The 20,375-nt window shown below is 51.6% G+C and overlaps 1 protein-coding gene across 3 annotated transcripts in view; it reads right to left on the bottom strand.

The window, feature by feature from the left end:
- CBX6 (chromobox 6) overlaps positions 1–9,464 on the bottom strand; it is a 28,393-nt gene extending 18,929 nt beyond the window's left edge. Inside the window, exons 1-5 of one of the 3 annotated variants that reach the window (XM_035339049.1) lie at positions 9,305–9,463; positions 8,161–8,204; positions 4,092–4,157; positions 3,510–3,576; positions 2,584–2,923 (exon numbers count right to left, since the gene is read on the bottom strand). In XM_035339049.1, the coding sequence (XP_035194940.1) occupies positions 2,584–2,923; positions 3,510–3,576; positions 4,092–4,157; positions 8,161–8,204; positions 9,305–9,373 (586 nt within the window). In that variant the 5' untranslated portion in view covers positions 9,374–9,463. Of the gene's footprint in view, positions 1–2,583; positions 2,924–3,509; positions 3,577–4,091; positions 4,158–8,160; positions 8,205–9,304 lie in introns of all 3 variants that reach the window. The other 2 variants (XM_035339041.1, XM_035339033.1) reach the window with 2 other exon arrangements.
- Between the last annotated feature and the right edge of the window lie 10,911 nt (positions 9,465–20,375).

Here is a 20,375-nt window from a genome sequence, read left to right as displayed (position 1 = left end):
CCGAGGCTAAGGGAAAGCAGATCACTGCAGGTGGTAATGGGGAAAGCAAACAGCAGCAAGGGTGTTGAGATACACACCAGCATAGAATCAGAAAAGACATAAGCCAACAAGACCCGTTAACACCACCCAGCGCATCCCACCAGCCACAATTCCCTGACATCTCTCATGTAACAGCCGCTCAGATGCTACTGTCAATAAAACCCACTCTGCCAGGTGTGAGCTCACCTGCTTGCAAATGACCTACCCTTCTGAGAAGTCAGAAATCACAAGCTCTTAGAGACACTCCACTCTTCTGACCCTCCCATGGGAATCAAAGGAAACCAAAATCAAGGGTCTTCCTTGTACTGCACCTGTAATGCAGCCTGGGTGCAATTCTCTCTCAAACTTATCAATATTGCTTCACGATGAAGCTGCTCTCACTTTCTCACATCAGTCCTTTGCTCCCTGATAGCTCCTTACAAGAAACCCAAACATTCCTGCACGTTCACACTGTAAGGATAATTAACTGTCCCTCTCCCACACAAAACCTCATTTTTAGCCCCTAGAGACAGACACAAAAACATACAGAGAGAGGGCAGAAAACAGACCCTCTCTGTAACTCTACCTGTATCATACTCTGTTGTCCCAGCCTAGGCAATTAACATGGGAAAAATACCCTTAGGAGGTTATTTCCTGGCTTCTGTCTCAAATATTTGGGGTGTCTACTTTCACCTCAGGAAGAGTTCAATCCACCCTGGTGCTAGGTGGAATTCCACACATGCCATGCATCAAGGGGAGAACAAAAACCTTTTAACATATTTCTAGTGCTGCCCACCGTTCAGATCCCCATGTGCTTTAAGGACCAGCACTTCTGGGGGAGAACAGCCCCCCACATTTGGCCACTGCCAGAATGTGACTCCGGGTTCCTCTGTACCTGCCCCATTGCTGCCTCTCTGGATTTCAGTCACCGTTTGAGTCCTTTTCAGAAAAAAGAGGGGATAGTGCTGATTCCCGGAACACAGCCTTCTCCCAAAATCCTGCCTCATCCAGCCTGGCTCACAACTACTCCTAGCAAGGAGTAGCAGGATTCCCTTAGCTACTACAAGCAGCACAAACCCTTGTTTTCCACTCCTTGGGAAGGCTCACGCCTTCAGAAGCTCTAATAATGCACGGAGAGAGTTTCCCTGGTAACTCGGAGCAACACGCACATCCCACAGCTCTCCTGCACAAGATGCTGGTATCCCTCCCCAAAATGCCAAATGTGCTTGGACATCTCCCGTGCCTACACTCACGCTGCCTACTCAGAGGGATCCGGCAGGAGTTACCATCCGCGCTTCATCTCTCTCACCCCCCCCTGCACATAGCTCTGCAGCAACAGACTTCAGAGAGGATGCGGGGCGCGGGGAGGAAGGGGAAGGAGGGGGCAGAAGGAATGCACTGCGGGTTCCTAAGGGCATTCCTGTTTGCTCTCAGAGCAGCACTAGGAGAGGAGTGCTGGTGTCCTTGCTTGCCCGCAGCCAGCCCAGCTCCTTTTAGCAGAGCAGCAGGCAAAACACATGCTGGTACGTGGACAGAGGCAGAGCTCACCACTGTCACACCTGCGTGTCACCTCTGCTGGGAGGAAACTGAAAGACAGCAGTAACTTCCAGCAACTTCTGCTTGTTTTCTAACATTGGGAGGGGCATTAGCCATTTAAGACTACAACTGCACAAAAAAGCATGTTAGTCATGGATTACTGCAGTTGGAAGGGACCCACAAGGATCACCGAGTCCAACCCCTGGCTTCACACAGGACCACCCAAACCTCAGACCATGTGTCTGAGAGTGTTGCCCAAACACTTCTTGAACTCCATCAGGCTCGGTGCCCTGACCGCTGCCCTGGGGAGCCTGTTCCAGCACGTGACCACCCTCTGGGTGCAGAACCTTTCCCTAACACCCAGCCTGACCCTCCCCATCACAGCTTTGTGCTGTTCCCTCAGGTCCTGTTGGTGTTCACAACAGGACAGTACATTAAGATAAATCAGCAGATTAAGAGGTACTGACATCTGAACGGGAAAGGAGTTGGCAGGCAGGAGGGCCATGATGTGAGCCAGAGGGAGCTAGGATTGTTCAGTCTGGAGAAGAGGAGGCTCAGGGGCAACCTCATCGCACTCTACAGGTACCTGAAAGGAGGCTGTAGCGAGGTGGGGGTTGGTCTATTCTCCCACGTGCCTGGTGACAGGGTGACAGGGAATGGGCTAAAGTTGCGCCAGGGGAGGTTTAGGTTGGATATTAGGAAGAACTTCTTTACTGAACGGGTTGTTAGTCACTGGAATAGGCTGCCCAGGGAAGTGGCTGAGTCACCAACCCTGGAGGTCTTTAAAAGACATTTAGATGTAGAGCTTAGGGATATGGTTTAGTGGAGGACTTGTTAGCGTTAGGTCAGAGGTTGGACTCGGTGATCTTGGAGGTCTCTTCCAACCTAGATGATTCTGTGATTCTGAGAGCTGCTTTGAGGACCTGACCTAAACCACAATCCCAGGACAAGGGGGGCAAATAAGGTGGAAACACGTAGAGCATCATTCTCGTGCCCAGAACTTCCCAGTCAGGTGGTGACTGCCCTTACCTTCTTTGCTGGTGTTCTGCACGGCCTCCCAGTCCTCGGGGCTTTGCCTGGCCTCCAGGCCCACTGCATCGTTCAGGAAGAACTCACACCTGCAGCTCCGGCTCTCCAGGCTCGTCATGCGGGGGAACTTCTTCCTTGACAGTCGCAGGTACTTCTGGTTTTTGCGTTGCTTCCGGAGAGAGAATGGCAGGACTGTTCCCCCAGTCTTCTCTGAGAACTCTGCCTGCCCTGTCTTGGCCCCTGGCAGGCTACTGTCTCCTCCTCCAAACCTCCGTGCAAGAGAGAAACAGAGCTTCTCCTTTCCCTTGTGTGCACTCCTCAAGTCCATGCCATACAGCCGCTGCCAAGACATCAACACAGCAAGGGGCAGAATGGGAATCTGATAATAGCCAGGGCTCTCACCTGGGAGCTGGGAATCTATTCTCAGTTCAGGCCCTGGGCATCTAGATGACCTAGGAGAAGTTGTTCTGCTCCTACCACTGTTTCTCTCACTTCTTCACCTGCCATCTAAGCTCTCTCTCACACGTGCAGCCTAAGATTGGCTGCTTTTCGGGGCACCAATCAAAGCATGCTGGACCTCCACTTCCAAGCAGCTACTGCCTTGCACATGTTGGAAGGTCCAGGCCCAGGGTGAAATTAAAGACCATGCAAACCAGGTAACTCTTCGTAACCACCCAAGTCCAAAGCTAAGATCCTAGTTCAGAGAGCAAGAGCTCTTTTTCTTCCTTTTTTTTCCCCTTCTTCTCTGCTTTGTTAGCTGCTGTTCGGCTAACAGGTTAAAAGAACCTGCCTACCCACTGATTTAGCTTGCTACCTCCAATTTTGTCCACGCAAGAACCAATGGACAGTTTCCACTTTCCCGTGGGCAGGGCAGCAGCACAGCAGCTAACCAGCCACAACTATACAGTAGAAGAGCAAGAGGCTACCTGCAGCAGGAGGCGCTTTGGTTTGGGGCCTCTTTTTCTGTACCCTGAAGCGCGGTCTCTCTCTTCCCTGTGAAGGAGGAACACAAATCAAGCCAAGCACCAAACACCACAGCACAAAGCCTAGTCAAGATCTCCACCTTTTGCAGCAGACTATGGACTTTCTCCATTTCTCCCTCATTATCTCCATCAAAACCCAATTGTGAGCAGTGCGGGCTTGGAAAGCATTCCCGAATTTCTTCTTATAGGATTGAAATTCTTGCAATAGGGGAATTTTTCTCTGACTTTGCTGATCAAGGATGGGTTAGGGAAACTTCTCACATCACTCCAGTCCAGTCCTGGACCTGATTAAAACCTGAAACCGACTGTGTTTTGGCTCAATGCTGCTTGCGTTTGGCCTTATTTCCCAAACAGTGCCAGCCCTGCCTTATCTGCCTCAGCCAAGACTGGGGTACAGAGATGGAGCAGGACTCATCCCTACACATCTCATCTTTGATTGAAGTAGGGTGCTTTATGCACACTACGAAATAAAGACACTATTTCCTTTTCCTGCATCCAGGGAGAGAAAAGAACATGCGCCCTTACTTTTCTTCATAAGCCACTACCAGGCGAGGGTCCAAGATATGATCCTCTGGCTCCCATGTGCTGTATCTGAAGAAAAACATAAGGAATATAAAGTAAACAATGTTTTAATGAAACATTCTCTCTGCAGGGCTGCTCCCAGCGTGCTGAGGCCCTGGATACTGTCTTCACAAGGGTCAGTGGGGCCTGCCACAACATTGCTAGAGCTCTGAGGAATCCCAGCCATTCCCCCCAAAAAAGATTTCCTGCCAGACACCACCTCCTCTTCCCAAAAAACAGGCAGGGCCGAGCATCAGGCAGCAATTTGTAGAACAGGGAAGGCTTTCTTCCCCAGGGCTCCCTCCAGTTTGCAAAGCCCGTGCAGAGGCACAAACTGTTTTTAAGACAACGCCTAACCAGGTCACATTTGCAGCACTCCCACAAGTCCAGTAAATACAAGGAATGAGATGAGATCTGACACAGCTTTCTGAAAAATAGGTCTCTCTTAATTTAGAGTGCTCGAAGATTAAGTACGCTTTCTCACCTGCATTATTAATTACCTCTAATCACTGGAGCCTAAAGTATTTATTTAAGAAGAGTTCAGTTCTTCTCCACTGTTGCCATTCAACTAAGCATGTTTAGGCTTGGGCCCTGAGGCAAGTTGATGGCGCCTTTCCAGCTCTTCCTCCTCTTGCTCGGCTCCCCCTGCAGGTTATTTCGGTCGAGCAGAGCCCATCAGTGTTTCTGTATCAGCGCAGGAGGAATCCACCTGCATCGTGGTTAGGGCTACTGAAACTACTCAAAATAAGCTCGATGCTCTGAAAATATCTCGTGAACAGCATCACTCGCTGCCCCATCTCCCTCGGTGACTGCCAGATAGCTATGATGGAGCCAGCAGCTCAGGAAGGTTATGAACCCACACAGCAGGCCACACCAAAACCCGTCCCCAAGGGGCACAGCCACACTTAATACCAGGAGCAGCAGCCAAAAACTCCCATTGTAAAATGTTTCTGGAGGGTGGAAGGGTCACAAGGCAGTCCTTGCTGTGGGTTCATTCTAAGGACTCGTGTTTGCCCAGAAAAGATGGGTGGCATGTCTCTGTTACGCAAACTCAACAGCAAGAAATCAAGTCTGAAACCCCAAATGCCTCCAGCCATTTGGTTTCCTGGAATGTGAGGCCCGAGGCCTGGAGGCAGAGCTCCTCCGGCCCTGGGTGGGGAGGGCCAGACAGGAGATGTGGGTGGGTGGCAAGAGTGCTTTTGTATCCATGCCTTTGAGCGGGGGGAAAACATTTTAGGATGCTTCCATTTCTGGATGAAGCTCAGACTGCATACAAGGGCATGTGGTGCATATATGTATGCAGGGGAGGTGGTTTGGGACTGTTTTTCTTCTACCTCATGGGCAGATGAAATGGAAAGGCACTGAAACACGGGAGAGTTCCTGGAGAATGGTCCTACCCATGAAGGTGCAGTTCTTTTACAAAAGGGAGGAACAAAAATATGAAATTCAGGTATCCCAAAGTACACTGCCCATCAGAGGGTTAAGAACAGACGTCTTCATAACCGACTGATCCCTCCCTCCCTCCCCTGCCCAAGCCTCCTGCAGCAACCTGACTGTGAGCTGTCAAAGCCAAGATGCTGTTTGAACAGAGGAAGGTTTCCTCCCAGCTGCAGGGATTCTGGCACTCGTTGTACAAATTTAGGAAAAATAATAACACAGGGGCGAGAAGGGGGGAGGCCATCAGATTACTTTTCATGGGCAGGAGAAGAAAGAGGATTTGCTTTAAAAAAAAAAAAAAAAAAAAATCCATGGTGGGTGTTGCCTTTTTCTCTGCAGCTCAGTTCCTGGCTTCACTGCAGTGGCAAAACACTGCATATAAAAAAAAAAAAAAAAAACATGGTTCAGTTTGCCACACACGCACACACACACACGCACAGAGCTATATATACGGGCACACACAGCCCAGGCTGCAGCAGAACTGCAGAGAGCAGGCACTCTGGAAAACATAGATCATATGATCCTCCTCCCCCTCCTTCTACTCCTCCTCTTCCCCCTCCCCTCTTAACTCCAACACAAGTTGTAAACAAGCTTGTAGCTAAAATCAGACTGTAACTCCTCCATTACCGACTCCTCCAGTACAAGCCAGCAATCTGAGGAGCAGGGCTTTAACAATTTTAACTGTGAAATATCAAATAAATGGCAAAACAGCCAACTGCAGTCCTATCCTTGCTCTCCTCCATGAAGCCTTCAATTGGAAGCATGGAGTAACCAGTGCAGAGATTACAGAGCAATGCGACAAGGCTGGGGGGGGGAATGAAGCGAAACACGACAAGGGATGAGGAAACAGAGATATTGGAAGGCAAGGATGCAGACAGCTTGTGGTGCTACATGCCGTCACAGGCATATTTATGTTTAGAAATACGGAAGAGAGACTGCTAGCAGGATGAAAGTGACTCGCATGCTTAAAGCATCCTGGTTTTAAGCAACACAAGCCACTGAGTGAACAGTTAAATCAGTGCTCTTCAAAGTTGGAGCATGCAGGAAGAGGGAAGATGTTTGGACCTATCACAGCATCACAGTAAAGGATCCTTTGCACCCCCTTGCTCTCTGGGCAGAAGGCTGTGCTTTTAACTCCCAGAACAGAGCTCCTGGTGCCCCCTGAGCTCGTTCCATGGTGCATGGCAAGGAAAGGCAGCAGCAGGAATAAGGGCTGCTCTGTCAAGAGAAACATGATACCATGCCTCAATCCACCTTCTCCTGCAAAGTCACTGGCCAAAAAGGACCTCAAAGTGTTTGTGGAAAGGAGAACAGGACAAACATCAGTATTCCAGCCAAACGGGATGGTGCCTCACAGACTACGAATGTTTCCCAATCTCTACCAGTGACTGAATTAGGCTTTGCTACTTAGGAGGGAGAAGTGGTCCAAGAACTGAGCCATACTACGTGGCAGCTGGTACTCAAACGCACAAGGTTATGCTCTGACAGCAGAATTCATAGTCAAGAACAAAGTCACCCCGCTCCCACCACCACCATCAGAGAGAGAAAGCTGCTTATTTGTGCATGCCCTCTAAGCACAAGGATTAGGCATGCAGAAACGCATTTCAACCTCTGAAACACCAGGTACAATCTGTCAGGACAACATCCGAGCAGCCCCCCCCTGCAGCTGCAGGGATGAGCTAGCAGGACTTCCCTTCTGCTCAGCACCATCCAGTGCAACCGCACACGTAGCGCAGTCGTACCCACGCATGTTGTGCATGTGCACAGCTACAAACAGAAAAGCAGACGGGTCCCTGCATGGACCATGAGGCTGTTCTGCTAGAGCGCTAGCTGACATCGTAATATTCTCCAGTTACCTAATCTTTTTAATCTCAAAGCTTTTTACAGATTGTGTAGGCACAGAGCAACCACGCTTCTTCAGAGGCAGTTGCATTTTAATAGAGAAGTATCAGTAAACAGCGCGCAGCAATGCTGTAAAAAGATAGCTATATTCTTTTCTTCTTGCAATATGGCAACCAAAGCAAAAGCAGAAAAAGCACTCAAAACAACAAAGGGTTTCAGACAAGGAAATGAAGGCATGGCGGTAATTTTCAAGGGACAAAGATCACCTCTATTTGGCTACCACCAATAAAACTGAAATATTGCCCCTTTCCTTTGTGACTTGCAGAGGGGATACAGTAGGACTACAAGACAAGACCACCACCTTGTTTTCTATTTTAAAAGACTGCAAATAGCTCTGCAAATAAAGCAGGGTCCTCTTGGTGCTGACTCAGAAAAGCAAGCCCCATTCCAGATTCAGAAGCATCGGGTTTCCTTGTCAAACTCATACTGAATTTAAAAAGACTTGTATCTAGAAAGCATCTCAATGGAATATTTCAGTGGTGGCAAAAACCAACCAGAACAGACTGACACACGGTTTGTATCCCTCAGCTGCCAGTCCGGAAATAGTACAGAGCTTTGGTTTGTGGCTCTTTGTTTGTAGTTGCTGGAACGAGGCACGAGGTTACCCATGAAGAACGAGATGCTCAGTTGCAGAGATACAGTGAAAGCTATTACCGAATATTAAAGAAAAAAAGACAAGTAAAACACAACTTACTTCGGGGGCCATCCTTTCCACTTCACCAGGTATTCTACTTTACCCTGAGGGCGGAAAAAGGAAGAAGAAAACAGGTGAAGTCTGCAACCAAATATGGGCTACAGTAAGAGGTACAACCAATCAACAGGACTAAACTCCGCAACTGAAGAGCTCATTTCCCATCACTTTATTTTCAAGAGAAAGCCACTTCCTCGTTCAGCTGTACATGCTGCAGCTCTTCCCCCAAGACGCGGGCACGCAGGGCTATTTAAAAGCGCCTGAACCACCATCAGCTTGGCGTTGTACCTTTGCAGAAGCTAGCAGGCAGAACCCCAAAAGCCAGCCGGTGAGCCAGACTGCAACCATCCCTGCGTTTACAGGGAACCCTTCAAGAAGTCAGCATGCATAAACGTGAGAGGGAGATGCATGCCAAGAGCAGGTGTCAAAGGAATTTGTTCAAGCAGGGAGGAGAAATACAAGATTTCAGATCCTATGAAGCATCTCTTTGGCATGTTCCCTTCCAGTTGCTACACGCCTTACTGGAGTGCTGCTCCATCCATCACAGTCACCCAACCTTTCGACCCAAACAAACAGCAGTTCACAACCCAACTTCAGAGTTAACCGTTTATTTGTTCACTCCAAGTACAAAACAGAAAACCAAGCAGCAGCAGCACATTCAAGGGCCCAGAGGAGCACGCGCAATCCGTGCGATCTTTAATATGATACTGAGGGACTTGGAAAACACTTCCCCAGGCCTGGCAGGGGCCTTCAGGTGAGCAGGAGCATGTCACCGCTGCAGGTGCACAAACCTTTACATGACAGCACGGGAGGCAAAGCGAGCTGCAAGGTGGGATTTATTTGCCTATGGGGGGCAGCTCCCAGCTGTTTGGGAAGGCGACCCTGTAAGGAACTTTGCAAAGGCTGAGAGATCCCGATGTGCTGCATCCCCTATAACCCCCTATGGGGGTGCAGCCCCTTCCTTCACAGGGGGACCCCCCCCGCCCCCTATCTGTCCGGGGGTGCCCAGTTCGCCTTGTCAGCAACCCCAAACCCCCCCCAACCCCTCCCCACAACCTCCCCCAGCCCCGTCAGCGCCGTGAGGGCGGCGGGAAGGGGCCGGTTCTGGGGGTGGGGGGGTGGTCCCGCTACCGGCCGCGCAGCCCACCTTCCGCACGCGCTTCTTGCGGATGCTCTCCACCGCGAACACCTGCTCCCCGATGGCCGACAGCTCCATGAGGGCGGGCGGAGCGGGACGAGATGGGACGGGACGGCGGCGCGGGCGCTGTGGTGGCGGCCGTTACGCGGCGGCCGTTGCCCGGTGGCGGCCGTTAACGGCTCCCCCCCCCCACCCCCCCCCCCGCCCCCCCCCCGCCCGCCCCCTCCCCCCCCCCCCCCCCCGCTGTCCCCGTCCCCTTCTCCGCCCTCCGCCGCCGGTCCCGGCTCCCGTTTTTTTCGCTCGGGGAGCACCGAGGGGGAGAGGGAGGCCCCCCGGCTGCCGTGAGGCGGCGGGGGCGGGCGGGAAGCCGCCGGGTGACAAAGCGTTAAGGCGGCGGGAGGCGGGCTGAGGGAGGGGAAATGGCGCCCGTCCCCCCTCGGGCGCCCGCCTCCCCTCAGCAAGCCGTCCCCCTCAGGCGCCCGTCGTCCTCAGGTGCAGCCCCGCGGCGCCGGTTGCTGAGGTATTTCTTCTTGCCTTCGCCGTCTGAGAGCAGCCTGCTCAAAGTTCACTGCCCAGGCTTGCGGTCGCTGGGCTAACCATTAAATGCGGCCAGCAGCCTGTAGCGGCGGTTTGGCTTGGTGGCTGCATAGCCGCTGAATGTTCGAGGTTTCGGTGCTGTATTGCAAAGTACAATTTAAAAAACTGTCGGTCCTTCCTCACATTTCCACATTTTAGAAGAAAAAGAAAAAAAAAATACAATTTTTATTCTGTAACTCAAAGTGAAGAGCTTCAGAAAAAGGAGAGAGAAAAGATCAGAACATTTCTCTGAGTTGCGAGTCTTTGCAATCCCTTTCCTTGCACTCGAATCAAATTATTGCAGAGCTGAACTGGAAAATGGGAGAAACTGCACATTGTCAACTGTACGTTGACCGTGTTGGGGTGAAAGGAAAAAAATATCTCACCAGCACAGCAAATAAACTTACAAATGAATTCGTTACTGATAACCTGCTGGACCTGTTAGTAAAGGAGATTTACATCTTATTTAATATGTCTTTTAAGCTCAAGGGTTATTTTTTTCAAGATTAAAGAAACTTTAAAAATAAATACCGAAGGTTCTCAAAACGAAGCAACCTGCATTTGATCACAAGCTTTGATACTCTTTTAAACAGAGCTGTACGATAAGAATCCAAGCCCTCGATACCATCAGTCTCATTTCTGCACCATTATTCCCTTATTTCTTCCCACTTTTCCCTTTCTTTTTCTCACACCAGCTATTGACCCGAATTCAGTTTAAGCGGTATCTGCTTCAGGCATGTCACAGCTCTTGAAAAATGTCTTTCCTTCGCCTGGAGGTGACGAATGCTGCCCACGGGATGACCCCAGCGTGCAGCCGAGTTCCAGGCACGTTCCCCCACAGGACGACGATCTGTGCCGTTTGCTGGGCGTGCTTCTGTGCCTCTCCTTGTCCATGCAAGGAGCTTTTATTCTCTCATGCAGTTATACCGACTTTGGTTACGTTTATCTGTGTAATTCAGGCAGCCACAAAGGCAATGCTCCTCTGTTTCTTCAAGTGCCTTGAGTAGCAGAGCATGCTCCCCTGGTTCGTTTTTACTTTTCAGAAAATGTTACAATAGTCTGAACTGTTTTCTGCAGAGCTCCTATTTGCACGCACACATAAAAATGTTGCTTTTTAAAGCTGTTACTCCACGGTTAGTTATTATTTTAATAATGGTTATAATGTAATTTGAATAGATGGGGTGTGGAGGGTTTTTTGGGGTTGGTTTTTGGGTTTTGTTTGGTTTGTTTGTTTTTGCATTGACAACCAAAACTGGAACCATAAGGGTGAAAAGCAAGAACATCTCCCTTCCTCCCACCCCGTCCCAAGTTTTGAGTTACCGCTAAGAGAATGTTACTCTGCCATTTATAGGGACTAGAAATAATTAAGACAAACAATTTAAGCAATCAAATTTTTCACATCTGACAGCCTTTAAAAGCCATTCTGTTAAAAGACCTTTTTAAAAGTATATCAGGAACTAGATTACAGAAATCTTTACTGGAGTTGTTCTTGTTATGGCTAATTGTACAACCACACTAATACATAGCAGTGAACTCAGCGTGCAGAAAACCAAAGCAAATATTGACCCTTCCTTAGTACAAATTCAGAGACCCAGATCCACGAGTCTTTAATCAAAATTCCAATTAACTTCAAAGAGTTTTACTTGAGTTAAAATTGCAAGCAGAATTTGGTGCGGAGAAATTACCATTTTAATTGCTACGAGTTTGATTAAACGACTCAGCCTGCAGTAGATACAGGCACTTACATTAACACTAAGAAATTATTAATGGTCATTTATATTCTACAAAGCCTAATCCTGCCAAGGATTTTTTTTTCTTTATTTTTTTTTTCCAGAAGACTGCAGCAAAGGTCAGGATTGCTTCAAAACAACGCGGCACATCCCTGAAGCAATGCTGCTTGATGAAGCGCCAAGAAACGACCTTGCAGCAGAAGCAGGATTCGGCAGTCCGCGAGCATGACGCTGCCGCAACTCCGTAACGCCGCGGGAGCCATGAGCAGCCGTGCTGCCGATGATGATGCCGTTCGCAAGGTATCACACTGGCTTGATGGGTGAGCTGGCCTATGGCTGTGCGCTGCTGTATGTTTAATTATCAGTAGATGGCACTCATCGTGCTGCTCCGTGTGCGCAGGTCCGTTTTATGCGCAGATGGTGGGTTTGGTACGCAGCCTCGTAACGCATCACAAAACCAAAGGGCAGCGAATGGACAAGCTGGCCTCTGAGACCAGCCCGGTCGGAGCTGAGCTGGCTCAGTGGGGTGGAAGCAGCACAAGGCACAGGCCGGGCATGCTGAGTGCCAGCAGCAAAGCCCAAGGGCACCGGGAAAATTACCCTATGGCTATGCCCATAGCCATCGGTGCTATTAATGCTGTAGGTTTTTTAAAGCTTGTGGAAAGAATGCAGCTGCCCTCTGCCGCCAATTGGCAGCCCCTTGGTTTACCCAGTGCCTTGCAACAGCAGCCAGCGACTCAAGTGTTTAAAGCTGCACTTCCACTGCATGTTCCTCGCCTGGCTCTGATCCTTTCCCAGCACAGAGATTTCCTGAAAGCAGATGGCCAGCTAGCCCCAGCCCTTGCATAAGGTGATGTTCTGCTTTCAGGGGTTACACAACACACAAGGAAAACAAACAATTTTGCCCCTTTGCCATGGCTAAAGAAGCTAGTCCTGGAGGTTAGAAGATCTCCCGGCCCAAACCTAGGTCCTTCTGAGAGCTCCAGGTGGGATCTGCCACAACCAAAATTACCTGTATTGGTTCAGGTTTCATTTCAGGTTTTGGTTTCATTTCTACCATTAGCCCCTTTTTGCCCAGCATGGGGTTTCTCCACCCCTTGCAAGGCATACCTCACAGCTTTCTGCTTCAGCCTTTCACCCTGTTAGATCAGGGTACCCAGCATTTCTCTTTTGTTGTGGCTATGCCTTGGGTGCAGCCCCGAGGCATCAGGATTGCCATCTAAACGGGATGGCAAGCGCTGAAGCCCAGGCTGAGCCTCTGAACACCACGCAGCTGGCACTTGTCCCTTAGTGTCACCTCACTTGGGGGACAGCTCAGTTTTCCTGCGCCTTGGCTCACAGCTTGGCATGACATCCTTTAGGTTTTCTTCCCAATCTTCCTCAAAGAGCTCAGCTAGATCCTAGAACAGGATCAGTGCCGAGAGTAGCAGCTACCATTTTTCTTTGAAAATGCCACTGAAAGATGACTTTTCTTACCTGTTAAACGATAGCTCGGCAGGTACAGCACACATCCAGCGGTGCTAGGGATCGAGGTCCCGTTCCTCGTCTGTCTTTGGGACCCCATCTTTGGGGACACCGCCCCAAACACCAGGTTATTGTCTCCCTCGGGAGTAAGGGGGCACACATTCACCCCCTGAAGCTGTCCCACTTGGCGCAAGACAACTTCAGAGCTCCCTGGGTTAGGGAGCAGGCGGCCGTGAGGCACAGCCCAACCTGACAGCTATTTTCCTGGGCAAGAGATCTGTGCCCTGGTCCCGACGCCGATCCCTGGCTGCGCGTACATGTTATCCAGCGCCTGATTCATGCGAAATACGTAAACGGGTCCTTGTGAAGGTGCTGAAAGGCCGGTCTCCGCTTTCCAAGATAAATACTTAGCCAGAGAACGGTGTTCCTTCTCTCGGGGCCACTTCAGATGCTGAATATTTCTGTGTCACAGCAGGACCGAAGTACGCTGGTTTGGTACACAAAGTACGCAGTTTTTATAGCTTCCTTTTCAGGAAGCTGCAGTAGGATTTTTTTTCAGTGCTCTGAAGCCCAGAACTGAAGTGTGGGTGGGAAAGGCAAAATAAGTGCTTTTGTGGTTCTTTTTTTTTTGGTTTGTTTTGTTTTTGTTCGTGCGTGTGTGTTTTATATATATACATATATTTGTGGTTTCGATGAATTTTAATTTTGTTGTTTCAATAAGCTTGAAATTTGCTGTTTTAATGAAAGCCTGCCCATCTATGGCCATAAGTATGTCTTTAAAAACCTTAGCTCCCACACGCTACAGAAACTTCTCCAGCTACTCACTCTCGAAGATTCCTGCCCTCACTATGAGCCTCTCGTGGCAGCGGCGTTCCTGCAGTCTTCCTGTGCTCTGTCCCCTCCTGCCTGTGGGGCATCCAGCCCTGGAAATTTCTCTTTTCAGAGGGCTATTTGCATTAGGCTGCCATATAAAACAAAAATGGAAAGATCCCAACCCCTGCTGAGCATCCGGACCTAGGCCAAAGTGATTTCTGCTCCTTGAATACCCCGTGGCCCCCACAAGCCTTCCATCCTGGCCTGGGTGTCCAGGCTTGCTGCTCGGGCTGAGCTCTAAGCTCCAGGAGGACTGAGCTCAGGCACATTTTCTGCCTGCTCCCTGCCCGGGTGGTGGTTTGCTGATTTGGGGTGCCTCCTTAGATCAGCAGAGGCAGGAACCTGGATGCAGCCCTGGGAGGCCCCTTGGCACCTCCCTATCTCACTCTCTGGAGCTAAGGCAGCCTCTGCCACCAGCACTGAGCCTGCACTTTGTGTGGAGCGCTGATTCTTCTCTTTGACGATTTCCTTCATAAGAACTGAGCACTTTCTTCCTGCGGGAATGTCCCCTGGGCTCTTTAGAGCCATCCCTGGTCCTCGTGCCTGACCACTGCCCTGGATAACCGATCGAAGCTCAGCCTCTGCCTCCTGGACAAGGACAGCTCACAGCTTGTCCCCTCGGAGAGTGCCGGTGCCACGTGGGGATCGAGCCAGCAAGCCCCAGGAGCAGGGTGCAGGTTGCAGCACTGCCTCGTGCCACCCGCCTGCCCCGTCCCTAGGAAGCTGTATTCCCAGAAGCGATGCGGAGAAAGGAGTTCCTTTGTTTTCTTACTCAACTGCTGCTGGCTGTTGGCTCGTCCTGTGTGTTTGGGCTTGGCCAAAAGCTGCTCTGCCACTTGCAAAACAAGGCCAGCATTATCTGCTACCTGGCGGCTGGGCTGTGAGGGTGGGACAAATCATTTCTGAAGCGCTGGGAGATGGACGAAAGGGACTCGTGTCCTGAGGAAGGCTCTGCGGCCACCGCCGCCCACTCTCCCTGCCCCAGCGGCTGCTCGTTAGGTGGCACTGCAGGCCTGGGATTTCGGGCGAGCGCAAGCTCCAGAGGGCTCCTGAGGGGTTGAGCAGGGCTTTGCAGGCTCTTTCTCTCACCCCAGCTGTTTATTTTTCCCCTCAATTGCCAGGAAACCTCGATGCGGAGGGAGCGATCTGGGTTGATGCTGCCACACACTGCAGCATCCGCGCCTCCTCCCTCTGCCGCAGCGATGCCCAACGGGGCCGGTGCTTACCCCACGGGTTTGGGGGTGTTCCTCCTCCACCAAAATGTCCTGAGCTGGACCGGGGCAGGGAAGGTGCCTCTGCTCTCCCACAGCCCTCCGAGCCACTTTCTTCCTCACCTTGCTTTCCTTGGCAAGACCTTGGGTAAATGTTTAGACAGGTTTTCAAAGCCAGGGAGCGCGCGGGCAAGATCCGGGAGCGCTTCCCTTTCATAATTGGGCCCAAGTGCTCTAAGTCTCTCTCCCAACGCTGCCAGTTAATCCGGGCTTGATCCTGGCAAGCTCACGCATTCACGGCTCTACCGAGTTGCACCTGCAAATGCCATGGCTATTCCTGTCCTGGCACCCTGTGAGAGCCAGGCCGGGGCTCCTCCACCCCAGCGGGCAGCTGAACCTTGCCCCAGCCCGGGCACCTGCAGCCTGCCCAGTGCCCCCCTGTCTGAAGCTGGAAGATAAATGTCCTTGAAATCTGAAGTAACCACGATAATTTGATTTTGAACAGGAAAATGGACTGTTTTTTCCCCTTATCTAATTGATTAGGAATGTCAACTATTCCTTTCTGTACACCGTGCATGCCTCTTATTTATGTAGGAAGCAGCTGGCCTAGTGATTCAGCCAAACACTTTTTCTAACTAAAAAAAAATAATCAAGCTTTCTTTCTAAGGGGGGGACATGGCTGCATTTCATCGCAAGCCGACAGACCGAATCCATCTCTCCACTTCTCCCTCTGCATCCTGACGCATCCCCAGGGAGCCACGACGTCCCTGCTCCAAAGACGAGGCAGGAGCCTGGGGCAGGGGCGCCGCGACGGGACACGGGTGTCGCGACGGGACACAGGCTCGGCAGCCACGTCTGGGTGCCCGGCTGACATCAGAAACCACCCTGGCTTTTGTCTGGGCAGGTTTCTGCCCGCGTCTATTTCTGCACACTGCTGAGCAGGGCTGGATGCGGCGGGTGCTGGCTGGAGGGTGACGGGAGCCGCGCGTCCGCGTGACTCCGCCAGCGACTCCTTTCTGTAATGGGCTTAAAATGGAGCACTCGTTCCCATTTTTCTCAGAATGCAGTTACGCTTCCCATGCGAAATTGCACAGGCTTAGGCTGCGTTTCAGAAAGTTTTCTTAGGAAGTCCCCAAAACTGCAGCGTAGTGAGATTTGTTGCAGAGGAAATCTGTTCATCTAGCCCAACCGATGGGTGCTGGACGGTACGCACGCAAAACTCAGCAAAAAGATGGTTCTTGGTGCAACTTGGTCAAACGGGTGATTAAAAGCCCCTAAAAGACTTCAGACCCTGCAGAGTCTCCAGTCGTCACACCTAGGAGTTGGTGCAAAAGTGGCCGATCCACAGAAGCATTCTGCAGGATAAACATGGAAATCAATTAAACTTGCAGAAAAGGAGGCAATCAACATTAGAGGTGCCACCATAGAGCAGTCAACGTGTTTGGCTCCCATCGCGCATCTCCAGCAGCAGCGTCAATGCCCCATCCGGGGAGCCACCTCTTCTCTCCCACCAGCGAATCCCACTCGTGTTCCTGCTCCCGCAAGTGCTGCCGGCTTGTTTCTGCAGCTTCCACTGCCCCCTTGCCCAGACGGCCTCGTCCCAGGGTGAGAAGAGGTAATGGAAAATTAAGTAAGGCCACATATTGCACGGGGAGCGTAAAGGTGTATCTCCGGTAACATCGCTGTTCTCCGAAGGGGATGGATCATACACTGAGGGATCGTTGGAGTAGCAGTTGTCTTAAAATCTGGCGTTGGCATCGCCTGCAGGAGGTTTGTACCCGAGTGGGGAGAGCTGGGAGGCACCAAACAAATGGGACAGTGTCCTACCTCTCCTTTTTAAAACTTCATGGGACCTTTTGTCACTTGGCCATTGATATCCCACTGCCACTGCTTCCCATGGTCCGTGGTGCAGACCAGCGTGGTGGGTTTTCACATGGGTGTGTGCCTGCCCCGTAACCAAAATGGGATCCTGTAGAGAACAGAGCCGCACCAAGCCAGGCGGAGCAAACAGAGGTACGGGTGGACTTCCCCCGTCAAAATAGCACATAGTCCTTCTGACAAGTTGCTACGGGGAGCAATCACTTTGACGGTCTCCTTGGAAACACCTCGGTTTGTTGGGTTGGAGTGACACCAGTACAGCTTTCAGCAGGCTCCAGCCAAGCCCACCACTTACCTAAATTGGACTCCAAGCTCGGGTTGCGAAGTGCATTAAGAAGGGTTTGAGGGAGCAGTGTTGAGACCACCTGGATTATCTTGATGTGAATATCCCCCTCTCCATACCCTGGCTGTGCAGCCCGTCCTAGGGCATCTCACAGCTGAACACGTGGCTGTCGTTAGGGCAAAACAACGCTTCACACCTCAACGCTGGATGTACAAAAACAACCGAGCTGCTGCTTGCTGCCCAGTGGACTCGGAGGGACGAGGCATCTGAAAAGGCTTGACTTCAGCAGCTCTGGCAGGAAGCGCTGCGGTTTGTTTAACCAGCTAGCCAAACAACCTCCAGCACCTGCTCCCGCAGCAGAGGAGGCCAAGCACCAAGCGCTGTGCCAGATAAAAGTTTCCACCGAGCTCTCGCCATCGGGAGGGTGAGCCGTCGGCAGCGCTGCCCAGCCGCCGAGAGCCCATCACAGCAGCTGGACGGGGCCCAAAATGGCCAAACTGGCAGCCCCCACTGGGCAGGAAGACACGCACGCGGATCTGGTCCAACGTTTGGGTTTGGCTACCCCAGATTTTCACCTGTGTTATCAGGAGAGGGTGAGTTGCCAAAGGTTTGACAGCTGATAAGAACAAGCACCGTGCCTGTGCAGGGAAAACCCCTCTCTGTGACACGTTTCAAGGTCCCCACGGGACATATTCTTTGACAACACTGCTGGAGGACGAGGCACGCTCTGCAGGTTGAGCAAACCGGATTTCGCTGAGACAGCGGTTCCCATGATCAGATGTGAGCACTGGCTGGAGATGTTAAATAAATCAAGGCAGGAGCTGTGTTCCGGGGCTTGCCGCTGCTTGTCGTACACTGGCACATTGTTCTCCCAAGGTGGGATTCACTGAGCTTGGTGTTTGCCAGCTGAAAATTAAGCACCTTAAACTGAGCTGGCTGAAAATTAACCAAACACTGGCAGCCCTTGTCTCCTTCTCTAGACAAAGGAGAGCGTTGAGCACTGCCACGGCGTGATTCATCCCAACCCTAGGGAAATTAAGCCAGGGAATCGAGTTGTGTCACGGAGGTGCCCACCTCTGTTGACTATGGAGGGAGCTGAGATGGCTGGGTGAGACTTTGGAGCCAACTTTGAGGTGTCTGCCACGAGGTGACCCCCACCATTGGCCAAGAGGTCCCGGTGTGTGGTACCACCACACGTGGACGGGTTTGGGAGCACGCAAGTGCGTCGGAAGCACAAACCACAGCCTTCAGCGGGGCTGCCTGCTGCATCCCGGCTCTTCCCCGGCTTCCTTCCTAATGACCTCCCTCTGATCCATCTCCAGAACCTCTGTCAGGGCTAACGCCTGCTCTGAAGCTGGAGTTTGCTGCCCGAGATGTTACCTGGCTGCTGCCGTGCCTGTGCGGGGCCGCGTCGGTAACAGAGATGGGACGTGTTGGTCAGCTCCTAGCGCTGGGTCCATCGCCCCCAGCAAGTCCTCGTGTAAGGAATCTGGGGGGATGCACACAGCTGAAGCAACACCATTTTGTCTGAAAAACAGGATTTGGCTTTGAAAACAAATGTAAAAGATCAAATCCTGATTTTTTTCACCTTCCTTTCTCGCACCTGCTATTTAATGAGAAATCACAATAATCCTCAAAGAGATAGAGATAGATAAATAGATCTGATCAACCCCTTCGACAGCCATTGATAGACACTGCCAACAAAGAAGAGCCTCAGATGTTAAAAAGAAGGTGCCTCAGATGTTAAATTTCTCAGGAGAGAAGTCAGAATAAACAAAAGCAGTTTTCCTTGGATTCCCCCAGCACGCAGACACCTGAATGCAGTCAGCTGGGTGCCAGCGACGGATGGAAGAGAAATCCCCGGGAGAAGAGAGCTGAGCCCCAGCCAAGTGGCACCTGATGACTGGGGAGCCAAGGGGCGAGGAAAAGGGCTTCCCCTCATCCCAGGCTGCAAGCCTGGCCAGAAATGTCATGAAATGGCTCATCCCACGTGTGATGCATATCGTTTTATTATTCTTTTTTATTTAACCTGGCAGTAAATCAGAGTATATCACATGACTGCCCTGATTAGCTCCTACAGGCAGCTCCTTCGCTCAGGCTGGCTGTCCGGGGGGACACGGGGGACATCACCCTGCGGAGCGGCTCAGCCCCATCCTGCCGATGGGCACCAGAGGCTGGGAGCAGCCCTGGAGACACCAGGAGCTCTTCTGCAGCACCAACGGGAGCATGCTGCTGGTGCCGGGGGCCATCACCCCACGCACCGACCCCGAGACAAACAAGAGTGGCCCAGGAGGGCCGTGTTGCGAGAAGGAAGTATTATTTAACGTGCATTGTGTTGGGAAACGAAAACAAGGGGCCTGGCGCCGGGCCAGCTCCCTTGGCCTCTGATTTTTTTTTTCTTGCTTTTTTTCTTTTCTCTTCTGGGCAATTGTTCTGGTTAGGCCTTTTATTATTATTATTATTATTTTTTTAATTATTCTGTTTTGTTTTGTTTGCTTTGGTGTTTTCGGAGCTGACAATGCGCGGGGTGACTTCTCAGCGCGCTTCCTGTGTTTTGCCACGGGGGCTGCCCGAGCGCTCCGCCGCGCTTCCCTCCTGCCACCGCCACGGCCACGGCCACCGCCACGGCCACCGGTGCGTGGGCTGCACCGCGGGGGCACGGGGGCTTCTCGGCTGGCCCCGGCGGCGCGGGGCAGAGGGGAGCGGCGGGCAGCGGGGTGAGTCAGTGTGGAAAGGCTGCGCGCATTGCTGCCGGCTGACTCACCGGCCCTGAGGAAAGAAAAAAAAAAAAAGAAAAAAAAAAACATCAAGAAAAGAAAATTCCAGCCAGATTCTTTCGGGGAGGTAAACAAGGTCAGGCAGCACGGCCAGATCCTGTTTACCTGGGACAGGACGGATTTGCGGAGCCTGCGCTGGGAGCGGGATGTGTTGGCACCGCTCGGGGCACCCACGAAGGAGCCCCCCAGGCCACTTTATAAGAATCCAGCCTGATCCGGCATGAGGGCAAATTCCCAAATTCAGGATTCCCCCGGCTGCTGCCGGTGCTCACCCACGGCCCCCCACGT

Source organism: Oxyura jamaicensis, chromosome 1 (assembly GCF_011077185.1).
Source record: "Oxyura jamaicensis isolate SHBP4307 breed ruddy duck chromosome 1, BPBGC_Ojam_1.0, whole genome shotgun sequence".
NCBI lineage: Eukaryota > Metazoa > Chordata > Aves > Anseriformes > Anatidae > Oxyura > Oxyura jamaicensis.
The sequence above is the reverse complement of the archived record's forward strand: the minus strand, read 5'-3'. Positions and strand labels throughout refer to the sequence as shown.